The 17093-nt window shown below is 43.2% G+C and overlaps 1 protein-coding gene across 1 annotated transcript; it reads left to right on the top strand.

The window, feature by feature from the left end:
- Positions 1–3910: 3910 nt before the first annotated feature.
- Positions 3911–16995, top strand: arhgef5 (Rho guanine nucleotide exchange factor (GEF) 5). Its single transcript, XM_033640522.2, has 15 exons — positions 3911–4849; positions 5411–9118; positions 9776–9821; positions 10937–10986; positions 11757–12127; positions 13101–13261; positions 13420–13572; positions 13683–13812; positions 13918–13992; positions 14117–14206; positions 14638–14780; positions 14937–15080; positions 15185–15255; positions 16041–16145; positions 16261–16995. The coding sequence occupies exons 2-15, from the start codon at positions 5431–5433 to the stop codon at positions 16401–16403; spliced, it is 5370 nt and encodes a 1789-aa protein (XP_033496413.1). The 5' UTR covers positions 3911–4849; positions 5411–5430; the 3' UTR covers positions 16404–16995.
- The last annotated feature ends 98 nt before the right edge of the window (positions 16996–17093 follow it).

Genomic DNA, 17093 nt, shown 5'->3' with positions numbered 1-17093 from the left:
AGGGCTGACACATAGAGACAGACAACCATTCACACTCACATTCACACCTACGGGCAATTTAGGGTCACCAATTAACCTGCATGTGTTTGGACTGTGGGAGGAAGCTGGAGTACCTGGAGAAAACCCACGCTGACACAGGGAGAACATGCAAACTCTGCACAGAGGGGCTCCCACACCCTGGGTTCAAACCAGTTTATATAATAAAGTAAACCCAAGTATGACGCTGAATGCATTTAACTGTATGGACCTTAAAGTAATGACTACGGAGAAATCTGGACCCTGGGGCTGGACCAGTTGGGAACCACTGAGTTAGAGGATCACTTGAGTCAGCAGGACTCATCCTGTAGGGACCATGAATGTGTCTGTACACAATTTTAGGCCAGTTTATTTAACTGATGTTGAAATATAGTCTGGATCAACATGGTGGACTGACCAACAGTCGGACATTGCCCTCCATTGAGCTGCTTGTGTGGCCCAAAGTATGTATGAAGAGCAGTCCGTAATATCATTCATTCAAGTTCTTTTTCACACAGGGGTCCTGGGTGAAAAGTCTTATTTTGTTCTTGGACCATACTTTAAAACGAAAAGTCAGTGGCTTGTAGTAAACTTGGAAGTCTGACTTGAATATATTTCTAGTTATAACTTGTATATATTTTTTTCAGATTTTATTAATGATAGTAGCGTTGTTAGAAATGATGTCATCTAATAGCATCAATACCTTTGTGTTTACTCTCTTTGAAGGTCGTAATGAGTCTTGGATCTCACTGTGTAATCCTTTACTTCATACAGATGTGATTTAATTTCCCTCTCCTCTTAATGCCAACCATATTAAACTAAGCTACAGACTCCAAAATGACCATAAAGATGATTCAGCACCTATCTAACACACTTCTTAACAAAAACAAAAACTTATAATCTTCATGATAATAGGGTTTATTGCAGGGCTGTCGTGCCACACTGAATTATTTTCAGTTTTGTAGATCAAAGTACCTGGCAGTGGTGGCAAATGGGCTTATTTTGTCACCCAAAGTACATGATAATCATCTGTTCAGGAAGTCAGATGATGTGTTCCAGTTAAAATATGTGTAGACCTACTGCCACGTTCATTCCTGAAGGCAAGCTGTTAAAAATGCTCTGATAAAATGTATGAGTGTATTTAACTTTAAAGGAAATGTTTGTAGAATATTTTGCTCAATATGAATACTGCTACCGCTACATTCAGTCTGCAGTTTTGATTACAATAGCACATGGTGACACAGAGCTTGTTTTCTATACAGTGGTCTGCAGCTCATCCTTCATGAATTTGAATACAAGTCAGGCTTTAACCTGTTAAAAGTTTAATCAAATTAATCTGCCTAAAACAGTGCCCTATTCTTGTTATCATAACCCACTGAACTATTTAAAATGATAAGATCACAGATGACAAACATTCCTCAGTAGCACTTGCTCAGTGCATTTAATACAACAGGCTCGTTAATGAGGAAACAGCCAAAAAACAAAGTCCATGTGAGGAGAGTTTTGTTTGTAACTCACCCTCATTGTTGGCTGCTTAACCTCAACTGAAATTAAAATTCTTACTATAGAGGAGGAAGACAGTTAACTACTATAGAGAGCTCAGTTTGATTTATTCTTAAAATTTACAAGTGCAACAACTTTATGTTTGCACCTCCTTAGCTCACTGGTTCCCAACCTGGGGGTCCTGATCCCCATTAGGGGTCGCCAGAGCTTCACAGGGGGCTGCAAGGCCTTCTTGATTTTAGGAGGTGTCACTGTTTGGATTAATTGTACTGTTTATAAGTTGCTTTGAACTGTTTTTGTTATGCACTAAATATCATATGAAATATCCATAAAATATCAGAATCAGAAATACTTTATTGAGAGGCATCGGTGACTTAGTGGATGGAGCAGGCGCCCCATGTACAAGGCTGTTACCGCAGCAGCCCGGGTTCGACCCCAGCCTGTGGCCCTTTGCTGCATGTCATTCCCTCTCTCTCCCCCTTTGACACTTAGCTATCCTGTCAATTAAAGGCTAAAATCCCCCCAAAAATATCTTAAAAAGAAAGAAATACTTTATTGATCCCTGAAGGGAAATTGTTTGCATTACAGGTGCTCCTTACAAGAGTAGAAAGATAAGTGAAAATATAAGACATCTAACACGATTATTTAGAAATATATAGTTCAAATAAACAAAAAATAAATAAATAAATAAAAATAGATAATACACAATATGTCACTCAGTCAAGGGTCATTAGTGTACTTAATGATAGAAAAAGGTTCCCTTAAGGAAAAAGTTTGGGAACCACTCAACAAGATGAAGCACATAAAAAAGCAACATATTTAAAGAAATTATAAAAACTTTAAAAGGTTAGTTGCCAGGCTGGGAGGCTTCAGCCCCGACATCCCTGTGAAGGGTAAGCTAAATATAATAATAATATAGGGCTAAAAGATCAGAGTAAAAAAATATAATGTTTGACTTAATATGTAAAAATATCTAGTACAAGAGGAATAGTTTGACATTTTGTGAAATACAGTTATTCTTTTTAATGCCAAGAGTTTGATGATGTCTGTACAGTGAGTGTGAAGCCACAGCTGGCCGCTGGTTAGCTCAGGGCCCTGACACTATCTGGAGCCCTAGTTTTTGTGGTGCGTCCTGCACTGTTGGCACTAGTCGGCCTTTGTGAGAGAAATCACTCTGACTGGCTGTTTAGCTCAGTGCACGAGAAGAGAAACCGGAGTGAGGAAAGCAAACAAACAGTTAAAGTCAAGAGGTCAAGAGATCGCAACAAACTTTTAGATATGATTTTTTTAGCCATTGAGCTCTTTAGCAGAATTGTTAAATATTGTCTAAATAAGATATTCTTTGCGCTTTCAACATTGGGTTTTGTTTTTAATGTGCAAACTAGCTAACATGTGTCTTGAATCCGTCCTGACCGTCTTCTGGTTTCCGTTTTTCTGATGACGCTAGTTGGCCATTGGCCGTAGACTTAACAGTGTGTTCAAGTGCAACTTTCTGGCTGAGACACAGGTGACGTGAGGCTATGCAACAGTTGGCTTTCGTCGCTACTAATTCTGTGATGTTGGTGTGATGTGTCTGGGGCCTTTACAGCAGCTTAGCATAAAGATGGGCACATGGAGAAACAGCTGGTAGGTGATATTTTGCTGCCTTTGGATAGAACCAGACTGTTTCCCACTGTTTCCAGTCTTAATGCTAACCAGCTGTTGGCTAAAACTTCACATTCTTGGTACAGACATGAGCGTAGTATAAATCTTTTTATCTAACTCTCAGCAAGAAAGAGAGGTGTATAACCCATAATTATGAACTATTCCTTTAAACAAGGAGCAGCTATATACTGTATACTCACATTGCGTTCAAATGGGGTCATGTTGTTCACGAAAAGAGTCCATATAAACACTCTGCTGTTGCGGTATTCACAGGCTCTGAGTTCACGGCTTCTGATGTTGTAAACAGAAACTCAGGTGTTCCATTTGAACGCAGCACCAGTTGCTAAAACTAATTTCCTCATCAATATAAATCGGGTGGACATAATTCTAGAAACACCTGCAAAATATCTATAAAATTTAATTTACACCTGAAAGAACTGAAAACTGAACACAGTAATAACCCTCATGATGGTAGGATTTATTGCAGGGCTGTTTATTGGACTCCATTTTTTTAATAGGAGTGTATCTAATAAACCTGCAGCTTGAGATGTAAAGTTGTGAAATGCATTAATCTGAATTTTAAATCTGTTAAAATTAAGTACAAATCTGAATGAAAAACTGTAAATACTTGAGAAAATGAATAAAACCTGAGCACTGCAGCAAAACAAGGGAACAAGTAAATGTTAAAGTGATCATAGTTGGGTCTTATGTCTTTATGTGGTAATGCCAACGACAGAGTTTTGGTACTCCAAACCTTTAATCTCAGGTCACTCGAGCACTCAATCACCATAGTAAAGCAGTCATTGTTAAACAAATCATTCACAGATCACCCTTGTTAATGCTCCTCCCTCGGTTTCCTCCTCTGTGATTGCTTCATCTTGTTTTTTCCCTTTAAATCATAAGAAACAGTTTGTCTTTCCCCTTCTTTCCCTTTCCTAAGCTCACAGGGGAGTGTAAGTTTTTACAGGCCTCAGTGAGCTCTCCACCAAACTGTGTGTGTGCTCTCAATCCTCACTTTCTGTCTCCCCTCCCCCCACTCTCCCTTGCATTATCACAGCCCTTACCTGGCTGTGTGTGTTGTGCAGACACACCCGTCTACTCCATGTCAGCCAATCGCTGCTTCAAGACAGAGACACCAAGGAGGTGTACTTCCTGTGTTTCACGAGAGAAGAATGGGGCAGGAGAGAGGAGAGACTTTTGGACTTTATTTTGCCAGGGGGGGTCCACACAGCGATCACGTCGATCTTAGAAGGGAGGGGAAAGGACTGAAGTAGTGGACAGACCCAGTGGACTTTTGGCTGATTTATTAGAGATCTCCCTGTTCAGCAACAGCCACTGAGAGGACAAGACAGAGAGAAGGAGGAGGGGAAAGATAAGTGTCAATCTGTTGAAACTTGTTTGGGAATTTGAGAAAGGAGGGGAGGTGGAGTGAGAGAGAGGCAGCAAGAGGGAAAAGCAAGAAGAGTTCAGGCGTAAACATTAAGTTTTTCACAGGAGTTCACGTATTTAGAAAAGAAAAAGGCAGTCTTGATCTGTTTGAGATAACAGGAGGACATTTATTATGTATGTCAACTAGACAATGTGAACACAGGGAATGAATTCTTATGTGTTGTGCAATCTCATGCTTTTGAGCTGAGCTGGACCGTGGGGGGGTAGACTACAGATCTCCCCAGGACACAACATTCAGGTGAGTTTCTATGCTACTTTTTTAATGGATTTCAGATGTACACTTATTCTGTGTGGTGCTCTCTGGTTTGAACACACAGTTAGATCCAGCTTAGCTGTGGTTTACATGTTACATGCCGTGCCTATGTGTCACAGGCCCTCGCTTTTTGAAAGACTCCTGTTGGTATGCTGTGCTTTGCAAGTCTGTGCTGCATTCTTAGAGAACTGTAAGAGGGTGTCACCTTTTATCTGGCATACTTTTCTACTGTATAGATATTACAGAACCAGACTGGCTGGCAATATATAGTTTCAAGCTCCAACGTAAGAGCTGAGCAGTTCAGTGTATTTGATAATATGAGAGAATGAAAGACTAAAAACAGAGCTACATTGTTGCAGCGAGCATGATTTGTCAAAGGTAGCAGTAACTTTAATAAAAGTTTTCTGTAGTATTCATACTCAACTCTGACATAAACTGAGTATGTCAAAGTCTGCATACATCCTCCATATTGCTTAATTTGCATTACAAATAGCTTGACTCATAATGATTTCTAAACTGTTGATGTGGACTGTTGCTGTCTTTTAGGTTCTCCAAATTATGATACAATGGGGACCAAAAGGCCCAGCTGCACCCTCCTTGACACTAACATAAACACATCTGACCGCAAGCTTCAACCAGGTGGAAAAATCTCCCGGGATCCAAGTCCCAGGCCAGCGATGACCGCCCAGTCGGAGCGAGAGAGAGACAGCAACCGAGAGGAAGACTGGAGGAGGGAGAGAGAAACGGAGAAAATGAGGGACAAAGCCAGATACAAAGACACGGACCCGCGGGATAGATACTATGAAAGAGACCGAGGTCCTTCACCCCGGCCAAGACAGGGTGAAAGAGAGTGGAGGGAGAGGGAAATGAGGCAAGGGGATGACAGAGGCAGAAACGGGAGGCCGCTGTCACATCAAGTGAAGGAGACTGACAGAGAGGTAGAGAGGGTGAAGAAAGGTGACACATTTCCCAGAATGAGAAAAAGCAGCGCAGATCGTGGCAGAGGAATGGCGTCCACCACTGAGGTGTATGAAGAGAGGGGGGAAAGGAGGCCGAGAGACAGGCCGAAAAGACTAGACCCAGATGATTGGGAGAGGTACAGAGAGAGGGAAAGAGATGAGATCCGAAGCAGGGGAAAGGAAAAGGGACAAAACACTGGAAGGAGGCCTGTGGAAGATGAGAAATCCCGAAAGAGGTATCAGGAGTCTGATGCTGGTTTTCAAGACAGGAGAAGAGAAGTGGACAGACGAGAGCGGGATGAGGCTAGAAAAACAGAAAGGCTGAGGCCTAACATGGGAGAGAGGGAGGCCAGAGTGCCGTCTCCACTCAGGAGAAGAGACAGAGAGATCTACTCAGATAGGAGAGAGAGAAGGAGAGACACCAGGAGCGAGGGAGACAGTGACGAAAGAGAGCTGCAGAGGGAAAGAATGAGGGACAGAGAGAGGCAGGAGTTGACATATCAACACAGCAGAAGCGAGGGGGACGACAAGGGCAAAACGTGGGAGAGAGATCGAGATAGGCAGGGACACAGAGACGAGGACAGGCAGAGACACAGAGACAGGGACAGAGAAGGGGATCGATCCAGGGGGAAGGGAGGGGAGAAAGATAAGGAGAGGTACAGGGACACTGACAGGAGGGCACCAAGGGTGGACGACAGGTGGAAGGAGAGTGCAAGAGACTTGAAGAATGACAGGAGGGAGGGAGACGTACACAGAGAGCATGAGCAGAGGAGAGGCAGGGAAGGAAAGGAAAGAAAGGCCGATCCGAGGTGGGATGATACAACAGGCAGAAGTAGCAGATCCCAGAATAAGACGGCCCCTAGGGTGCCGCCACGAACCCAGAGCAGCGGAGAGTGGAGCAGCGACATGGACAGCGAGGTGAGACATAGGAGAGGAAGAGACAGTTTTGAGGAGAGGGAGTCGGGGAGGGACAACACTGCTGACAGTGACAGAGACATAGAAGAACAGAGAAATACAGCTGCTAAAAGGGAGCCAAAAAGAAGTGAGAGAGACAGAGGAGAAATGACGACACAGAGGAGGATGTGGTTAGAGCCACAGAGGGGCAAGAATAGTAAAGACAAATTTGTAGACAGAGAGAGACACACAAGGGAGAAGGAGAGGAGGAGAGAAGAAGAGAGGAGTGCAGAGTCACAGGCTGAGTGGAAAAGAGAGGGGCGGCGAGTAAAAGAGGAACCAGATGAGAGGTCTTTGGCCCAGAGCAGTTACAGAGGGAGACATGAAGGGAGGACTGAGCACAGGGGAGGCATAGAGACTGAGACAGAGGGTGTAAGTGTAGATGGGGACGAGGTGGGTGAAGTCTGGGCAGAAGTAGATAAGAGAGGGAAGGAAGATCTGTCTGACAGTGATGGAGGGATAGAGGGAAGCAGGCAGAGGGATGTGGAGGGAGAGAACGTGACAGATAACACAGAGGAGAGTGACAGAGAGGAAGGGGGTGGCAGCGATTCTTGCGCCCGCTCTGAGAGTGAAGGAGGAAGTGAGACAGGGTGGAGGCGAGAGAGAGACAGAATGCTGTCAGGAGAGGAGAGCTTTGTGACCTTGTCCAGCGGCGGAGACGAAGAAGGGGAAGATGGGGAGTTTGTGGACTGTCAGGAGTCCTGGGAAGGTGGGGTGGCATATGATGGCTCCTCAAGGCCATCATATGCCACCAAGGGGTACGAGGGAGACGAGGAGAGGGAAGAGGACTGGGCAATGGGAAAGGAGGAGGTGGGCGATGATGAGGAAGAAGGGAAGGAGAAGAAGCCAAAGTACGTCATCTGTTTGATTGGGCAAACGCTGCCCAGGTCAGAAACCAGAAAGCAGTCCGATCACATGGGAGGAGATAATCCAAATATAGACAGTCGTCATCACTGTAGTGATGAGGCCACACAGCAACCTCAGCATGACCTGCATCTGACACTGACTAGAAATGATGAAAGCCCAGTCATCAACAACCAGAACGCAGAAGGCAAGAGTGACGTGCCAAAAGAGGAAAGGCCGACCACAGGAGAAACAAGTGAAGTGGACGTCACACACAGAGAGCGTCGCAGAGAGACTGAAGAGGGAAAGAGGAGCAAAGAGGAGCACCCGTACGCCGAAATAGGGACGATTAAAAGAGACTCACAGACTGAAAAACTCCTTACACAGTGGAGAGAGAAAAATAAAGGAGAGTTGGAGCAAACCTCGCCAATCCCGAGTAATCCATATGGCGATGTTTGTCCTGAGGTGAATTTTAAAGACATTCAACCCATCTTGGAAAGGATTGACACTGGAGCGATGAGTCCCGAAGAGTTGGAGGCCATTAAGATCCGACTAAGCGGGGCATGGAGCATGTCTGAGGAGCCCAAGCGGCATTCCCAAGCCCCCCACCTTAAATGGGCCAAAAGTGTGGTGCGGGAGATTCTGGGACGCTCAGAGGAAGCTGTTGATGAACCTCTCGCAGAGGTAGACCAAGGGGTCGACCAGTCCGAGACAGCTATCGAGAACGACCAACAACAGCAGGAGGCAGCAGAAGAGACTCTTAAGTCGAGCACAGACGAACAGCACTCAGGGCCAGAGCTGGAGGAGGAGGAAGAGCCGTCGGAGGGACTAAGAGGTATGGGGCAGAGCCAAGCCGACATGCATGCTGACCAGTTCCCAAATATGCATGGTGACACACCCACATACACTCATGCTGACACACTGTTAGACACAGAAGGGAAGGAGGATCACAGTATGGACAAAGAGACTGAGCCATCTGGTCACCTTCGGTTAGAAAAGGCAGCTGTAGAGGGGGATAGTAGTGAGGAGGCAGGCGAATTATCAGAACGGGAAAAGGAAGCAAACAGAAAAAAGGAGGTGGAGATGTATTTATCTGTGAGCAGCACACTGTACAAGCCCAGCAGCTGCCCCATTCTGAATTATGACTCTGAGTCTGACCTCCCCATTCCCTCCACAGAGGGTGAGGGCCAGGAGGTGGAAGACAGAATGGTTGAAAGTGAAGACGAAAGTCAGGGAGAGGAGCCTGAGGAGGGAGATGCTGCAGAGGAGGTGGGAGAGGAAACTGGGGTGGATGGCAGAGGGGTAAAGGTGGTCGCAGAAAGTAAAAAGGGGGCGACTGTGACGAGCAGCTGCAGCTTCCAAGATTTGGGCCCTGAGGCCCGAATACGAAGAAGGGGAATCCGTAAAACCACTGAAAGAAGAACTGGAGGGCTTTTAGAAGTGGATGAAGAGGAAGGTGTTGGAAGGGATCGCAGAACCAGAATATTCTCTACTACAGGTAAAGAAAGAAGATGGAGTAGTGAGACCATTTTCTGCCTCGCTTCTCATCAATCAGCATTAAAAAAAGAAATCACAATCAGGCTGACATATGTCTATCTAGACTGCCCACAGAGGAAGTAACCTTTACACGAAGTTGACATTTGATTTTGTAATCAGACAACTTTAATCAGAGATGATTTTCTAGTCACATCCTCTGCTTTGCCATCATCATTTTGTGGTCGCACCAATCACAGAAACCAAACGGCAGACATCCATTAGTAACTGTAATCAGTGCACTGATCAGATCTTACTGCACTGCCTTACACTGGAAACTGCGTCACAGTGTTGTGGTGGAAGCACAGGTAGTGGGCGGGATAAGTGGAGGTGGAGAAAGTGAAGGCAAACTAGAAGCACAAGAGGCTGGGGTTGATTATGCTTTGAGACATAACACGGGACGCACGGATTTTGGAAACACTAATCTTTTTTGTATTGCTTGTTGTAGCACGGTTACTAACAAACTAACAGTAATTAATTTTAATTATAACTTATTTATTTATTTTTTGTCTTTTTATCCATTCATTCAAAATCACTGTAGTTCATAGTTAATCAGAATATAGCACTCTGAGAAGGATGTTGTTGTATAATATTGCGACGAATGGATACTTTTACATTCCAGATGATGAGGATGATCGAAGCAAAAGCTGGGGAGAAGTGGAGCTGAGGTGAGTAAAACATTCACACATGTTGAAATATAGTACTGGCCCACAAAGGCAAAAGACCTTACCTTAACCACAGTGTAGAAGGATTTTAAAACTGGGTGTTGAGCTACATGATTTAAAGGCATAATATTGGAAATGTGGCAATTCTTTGTTGTTGTTTTTAAATGAAATCATTTATCTACATTAAAATCTTGACTTTAAACTTTGACCCGAGTTTGTTTGCACTGTTAAAGGGGTTATGCCAAGGCAAAAAGCATTAACTCTGATTTGATTTCCCACTTTGATGTGGATTACAGTAAGCATTAAACCAATTTTTGTTCTGAATTAATACAAAAGATTACAATATTATTTTTCTTAACCCTCAAAATTTCAAGTTGCATTACCAAAAACAATTACTTCATGCGTAGACATGGGCGGATTATGAGATAATGGGCCCGTGGGCACAGACATGCAAAAGGCCCCACCACCTCTCCCACATAGGAGAAAGACACACAGACTTCGAGGTGGTTTTGCATCTCTTTGTAGTTATTATGCATCTTTTTGTGGTTGTGTGTCTCTTTGTTGTCTTTTTGTGTCTCCTTTTTATTCGTTTTGTGTGTTTTTGTAGTCATTTAGGTGTCTTTGATGTAATTAAATGTCTTTTTAGGGCAATTTGTGTCGCTTTGCATTAATTTTGTGTCTCCTTGTGGTTGTTTTGTGTCTCTTTAAGGTAATGTTGTGTCCTGTTAAGAGATTTTGTATATCTTTGTGGTCATTGTGTGTCTGTTTGTAGTCATTTTGTGTCTCCCTGTAGTTGAGTTGTGTCTTTTTGTAGTCATTTAGGTCTCTTTATGAATGACATATTTATAAATGACAAAAAGTCATTTTTAACCAAAACGAATGTCTTTTGCCTATGTACAGCAGTGTAGAGGTCAAGATGTGTCTGGTTCTTTAATTATATGATTAAATGTCTCTGATAAAAGAACTGTCATGGTACAATGCTTTATTTTTATAGTGTAAGAAACGTCACTAACATTTTGAACCACTCTGCAGTTTCAGACAGCTCTCTCTTTAAAAAAAACAAAAAAAAAAACATTTACAATTATTAATACATTGTTTTCTGTTTCTTGGCACTGTAGGAATGTTTTGGAAACAATGGGCAGACGGAAGAGGAATTCAAGGTTTTTCAGTGAGTATATCTGCCCCCCCCCCTTATTTAGCTTCATTCAAGTCATACACTTCAAAGTTCATGAACTCTCAGGCACAAATCAAACACTTCATCAATGCCGTTTCTCAAAATTTCATATGCCGTATGATGTTTTTTGACTCAGGGTAAATTTTAAGACTTATTATTAGAAAAGACCATGTAGGCGACACAGTGACGTGACTTCAGATCATATCAATGCAACTGCTGTGGCCAGGAAGGCTATGACGTGGTTGAGCATTTCCCTTCAGTTTGTGTGTGATTCATCCTGGTGTGAAAACAAGCTCGCTAAGTGTTTATCTCTTGCTCTGAACACATTGGCTCTGAATTAAAAAGGAATACACAAATGACAGGAAATGTGTGTCAGCTCACACTATTTTGAAATTATGTTTTAAACAACCTAAAATGGCAGCGGGTGCCTTGAGCTATGATTCACATGGATATTGCAAGAAATGGGGCAGGTGTGTGTGTGCGTATGCTGTATATATCATCTGTGTCTGTGCAAGTCAGAGACGGGTTTCTGCAAGTATTCATATCTTCTAACTTGAGGGAAAAACAGCTGCTGCTGCGACTTTGCATTCCGACAAGTGTGTGTAAAAGGAATGTCAAATGCAAACAACTCCTCTTGGCTAACACTGTTCCTGTCTCTATCTATCTTCTTTCCTTTGCTTCCTGTATTTTTCAACTTTCTTTCTCCATCTTTCCCTCTTCTCCTCTGCTGTCTTTCTTCGCCCCACTTCCTCTCTGTCTCCCAGATGCTGCCCAGCTTTACCAGCAGTACAGTGAGGCCGTGCAGAACTTTGAGATCCTGCTTCAGGCTCGCTCTGAAGTCACCTCTGTGTCCGAGGACACCACAGCGTCTCCTGCACCCTCACCTCCTCCTGCCCGCAGACCTCTTCCTCCCCTGCCACCTGTCCCGCATCCTCACTCCTTGGCCCACACAGGCTCTATCACCAGTGTTAGAAGCTTGCCTCTTCCCGAGCCCCCCAGAAGTGAAGGCAGGCCTTCCTCCCCACGTCTGTCCATCTCTCTCACACAGTCAGCCACACTGTGGCGGGACCTGCCGGGGGTCAGGAACAGTGTTGAGCTGGAGGAGCTCACGGAGGACCAGAGGAGACTGCAGGAGGTAACACATTGTTTTATTGCACATATGAGGGTCTAGTCAGCATTTGATGGCAGAAATGTCCTCATAATAAATGTAAGAAAGATTTTGCCTTCTGATTCTTCTGAATCTCATTGTTGTGCCACTAACTTTTCAGTAGTGTTTGATCCAACCTAATTATGCATTCGTATTTCCTTGGAAAGTTACTGGCACAGCATTTCCACCCCAGCGTAACTCAAGAGAATCCCACAGGCAGTTAAAAGCATGATGCTTTACTTCCTTCATCCAGCCCCCAGGAAGGAATTTGATCTTGATTAGACTGGGAATTTTTATCAGAGCAGCTAAAATTGTTCCATTTGTATACAGTAAATATTAAGCAGTGTGAGAATCAGAGCAAAGGTTTATGTTTCAGCATCTACAAAGTTACTGGCACAATGAAATTCTTCCTTCACTCAATGTAAAAAATCCTTAGTTACAGTTTTAATGATTCACCTCCCCGTGCTAACTTACAAGTGACTATTTTGGGGCGTCTTTTTTACATCAGCAACTTTTCTGATATTTCCAATGGTTCATGGTGACTTTCTGTGAAATGGCATGACTTACATGAATCAACTTAACTGTTATTACATCACACCTCAAACTGCTAAAGTCGTGTGAAATGTCTGGACTTGCCACATCCTAGAAAAACCCGCCCAGTAATCTACTTATTTATCAGGGGAAAAGTGTTGCTTACCAGACGACGTGATTGTGTCAGCATGTTGTGCTTCACTGGTAGTGTAGGTGTTGAAGGTGTTTCCCTCTAAACCATAAACTCGACGTGTCAGAGCTGGAAGTCCTCTACTTATTGTGAAATCTTCCGCCTCACTTAGTCATATCTTTGTCTAAGTGCCACAGTCTTCAGGGAAATGATAATGCTTATTAGCCATGATTTATTGTCTTGCTGTCCCTTACTCATTGTTTTGATCTTCTCTTTCTTAAAATGTAATTTTCCCGTTAGGTGAGATTTGAGGTGGTGACCTCAGAAGCCTCCTATTGCCGGAGTTTGGACATTGTTGTTTTACAATTTGTCAAGTCCAAACAGCTGGGGGCGCTGTTGACCACTCAGGATAGGAACTGGCTGTTTTCCCGGCTTGCTGACGTTCGTGCCATCAGCCACAGGTCAGAGATGATAAACATGATTTAGATGAAGTTCTCTACCCATCTGAGCTTAATCTTATCATTTAGATCTGACATGAAACAGTTTAGTGATTATCAGACTTGTTTACAAATCCGTGGGAGAAATAATCTGAAAAAGATCTTTATGACTTTTGTTCTAGTTTTTTATCAAAGCTGGAGGAGCGGGTGGAATCAGACATGATCAACTTCACTGTGTGTGACATCATCGCTCGGCACTGTCAGCGCTTCAAAATGGTTTATGTGCCCTACCTCACCAACCAGTCCTATCAGGACGCCACCTACCAGAGACTCATGTAAGCCACTCTGTCGAGCTTTTGTGTTCAGCTATTGTCTGTATTTTCTCTCTTATTTTACAAAAAAAAAAAAAATCTATCTCTGCATTCAATTTCTGTTTTTCTTTCAGGAATGAGAATGCAGGGTTCAGGCGGATTGTGGAGAGTTTAGAGAGGAATGATGTTTGTCAGAGGCTTCCTCTTCGTTCCTTCCTCGTCCTTCCCTTTCAGAGGATCACAAGAATTAAGCTGCTGGTCCAGGTGTGTTTGTGTGTGTGAGCAACGGCTGATGGTCTGCAACATGTCAATCAATCCTTAAGCATTTTATCTCACTTTAACACGCACATATTGATTCTGTTCATCCAGAACATTGTGAAGAGAACGACCCCTGGTACTGCGGAGGCGACTCAGGCCATCAAAGCTCTGAGACTTCTGGAGAAGGTACAGAATATCCCCCCTTCACTGTACATTGACAAATAATATTTTGATGCTATTGAAAAATGTCCTGGATATCTAAAACTCCTCGGTGACATCTGCTCTTTTTATTCATTCATCTCTCCTTCAGCTGATCCAAGAGAGCAACGACAGCATCACTCAGATGAAAAGCATCGAGTCGCTGGTCTGTCTCAGTGCTAAGGTGGACTTTGAGTGCAGGGTAAGTCACAGCTACTAGGCATATCATGATATTTCAGTATTGCACACCATTTTTTTTTAATATCATGGCATTGATTCCACCCATCATTTCCACCACTGATGTGTAACTTTCCTTGTGTTTGCATTGATGTTTATGAAATCAACAACAAAATAAAAACAATGACAGAATTATCTTAACTTAAGGTACACTTAATAGCTTTTTAACTGCACTGGGGTTGTCATCAGTTGTCATGGAGACGGCTCAGTTGACATCCCCATGATCTACAGTCATGTGATAGCAGGTGGCTGTATATATGACCAATAAGCAACTGACCACTAGATGTGGTTGACGGCTCCAGAAAGGGAGCTCGAGTTAAGATCATTTTGTCAAGCTTCTATTACCTTTCACGCCCAAAAATATTAATATACTGCTTTCTGTGTGTGTTGTTACAGACTCTCCCTCTGATCAGTCAGTCTCGGAGGCTGGTGCGAGAAGGGCCGGTCACTGAACTGATGGATTTCTCTCTGAAGGACACAGAGAGGAAGATTTATTTGCACCTCTTTAATGACTATTTGCTACTCTCACTACAGAAAGAGTGAGTCAACAAACATGTTTTCTGATGTAGAATAATCCATTACCATTTGCTGCATCCTGTTTTTCTCATAACCGCTGTATTTTATCATCACTTGAATCTTATCACAGTCTTTCCTTCCGCCCTCTCATGTCTCCTTTGTTCTCACGCTGCTTCCAGAGGGGGAAGGTTTACAGTAATAGACCACGCTCCTGTATCAGACCTGCGTGTCGAGAACTGTCGTGTCAAGCTTCACTCGCTCCAGAAGAACCTTTTCCGGCTGCATTTGACACAAAAGGCCCTGCTGCTACGGACTGACACACAGTAAGTGGCTGACACAGTTGCAGGGAATGCCTATGTATCAGTTGGCATGCCACAAAGTGGAAAAAGTTGCTCATCCTTGCTCATCCTTTTTTTTTTTTCTTCAGGAGTGATAAGCTACGCTGGATATCCGCTCTTTCCCGGCCGCATTCTGAAGTTGATTTTTCTGCTGCACAAGGTGCAGTATGCTGTTTGGTTTAGACATTTCAGAGTGCTAAGCTGTGTCTGATTCCTGCATAGTTAACACTCAATGTGTTAGTCTGTCGTGAGCTTTAAATCCAGATTCCAAACATCATTTTGCATCCTTAGTGAGGGATGCATGAAAGTAAACAAAGATAGTATTGTGGGTTTTTTCTTTTTTTGTTTAACTGTTAAAATTGTGCATACATTTCACACCTACATGCAATATATACCTGGCAGAAACCCTGAAGTAACCATGTACATAATTCATATCACACAATAAATATTAGCCGGTGGGGAATAAAGCCCTCATGGCAGCCTCTTAGTATTAATTACAAGAAGAAAATACTGTAAAATTCCCAACCATGACACATCCCCAACATGGTAAAAATAAAAAGTGCAGTGCTCCTAGTATGTACTCTACTGGGACTGCAGGTGAATGCAGTTACCTACCATTGGTAGCTGGTTAGAAAGTCTCATTAATTACTGTTAAAAGTAGAACAGACAACTTGTTAAAGGCTTTGCACACCCACTCAGGTGTTTTCATCTACCCTGGCTGGCTGATTAGACCAAAACCAGGTGGCAGTCAGGTGGAGCTTTGCCATGAATTACGCAATGCTGCCAAACCAAAAATAAATGTAACAGAAGAGTGAGGAAAATGTCAGTGAAATGCAGTTTATGACAGTCCTGTGAAGACGTTCACATCTCAGCAGCAGCTTGCATTACTGATGATTTAATCTTTATGATTGCAGGTTTAACGTCTCTCCTCTTGTGTCCACACAGATTTTCAACAGATGCAATGTATGCGAGCATTTGTTGCTCAGCAGCCTGATGAGCTGTCGTTGGAAAAAGCCGATATAATCCTAGTGCATCAACAGAGCAGTGACGGTAAAATCACCTCCCTATCTTTCTCTAATTCCCGTGTTGATTCACCATATATGCAGCCTATTTATAGAGAATATGCATTAATTTAGTTTGTGTTATATTCTTTTTTTCCTCCCAGGTTGGGTAGAGGGGACCAGACTGTCCGATCGGCATCGTGGATGGGTGCGTGAGAGCCATTTGGAAACCATAACCAACAGTAAAGTCAAACAACGCAACCTGTCAGATGCCCTCAAGCTGACGACGGCCACAGCTGCTGTGTGACGAGGACCCTTGGACTAAACAGTGGGACGTCATGAGACTCTCGGTTGTCTTCTTCAAACTGCTGGAAATTGGACTGTGGACATTCAGTGCTCCAAATGGGATTTCCATCATAGAATTGTTCACAATAGCGCAGCAACTGAAATGCTGTAAGAATGCATCTCAGTGTAGCATTGGGTCTCACTTGTTGCAGTGGGTGGAGCAATGCCTTAGAGCCATGTGTGGACTGCTGAGGCCTGCCTGAAAGGCATTAAGGACAGTGTGACTCTATTAACTGTTATCTACAGCGCATTACAAACACTGTGTGTGCTGTAATACATCAATAGGTGTTTCAGAAAAATGCTTTTAAAGGGAAATCACCTTTTACTTCCAAGAAATGCTGTAGTTGGAAAATGTATTATTATTTGTGTATATTGACGAGAATGTAATGATTGAGTGTGTGATGCGTGTCTATGGAAAAGTTGGCCCCTGCGTGCAGGAGAGCCGACAGAAATCATGCAAAATGTATAAGATGGCTAAAAGATGTACAGAGCTTACGCAGTGAGGACATTTCAATAAATTCAGATTGGTGGAATAAAATTACTTATGAACATGCCTTATGGACAGTGAGTTGTGGTTTATTTCCTTCATGAGAGACACTTTTGGGGTTAAATATAGATATTTGTGATAACATTTATCAGCAGTAATGTTTCA

Source organism: Epinephelus lanceolatus, chromosome 10 (assembly GCF_041903045.1).
Source record: "Epinephelus lanceolatus isolate andai-2023 chromosome 10, ASM4190304v1, whole genome shotgun sequence".
NCBI classification, from domain to species: Eukaryota; Metazoa; Chordata; class Actinopteri; order Perciformes; family Serranidae; genus Epinephelus; species Epinephelus lanceolatus.
The sequence above is the reverse complement of the archived record's forward strand: the minus strand, read 5'-3'. Positions and strand labels throughout refer to the sequence as shown.

Coding starts and splice junctions, on each gene's coding strand:
- arhgef5 (XM_033640522.2), top strand. CDS start 5,431: ATGGGGACCAAAAGGCCCAGCTGCACCCTCCTTGACACTAACATAAAC. Junction 13,573..13,682: donor GCCACCTACCAGAGACTCAT/GTAAGCCACTCT, acceptor TTTTTCTTTCAG/GAATGAGAATGCAGGGTTCA. Junction 13,813..13,917: donor GAATTAAGCTGCTGGTCCAG/GTGTGTTTGTGT, acceptor CTGTTCATCCAG/AACATTGTGAAGAGAACGAC.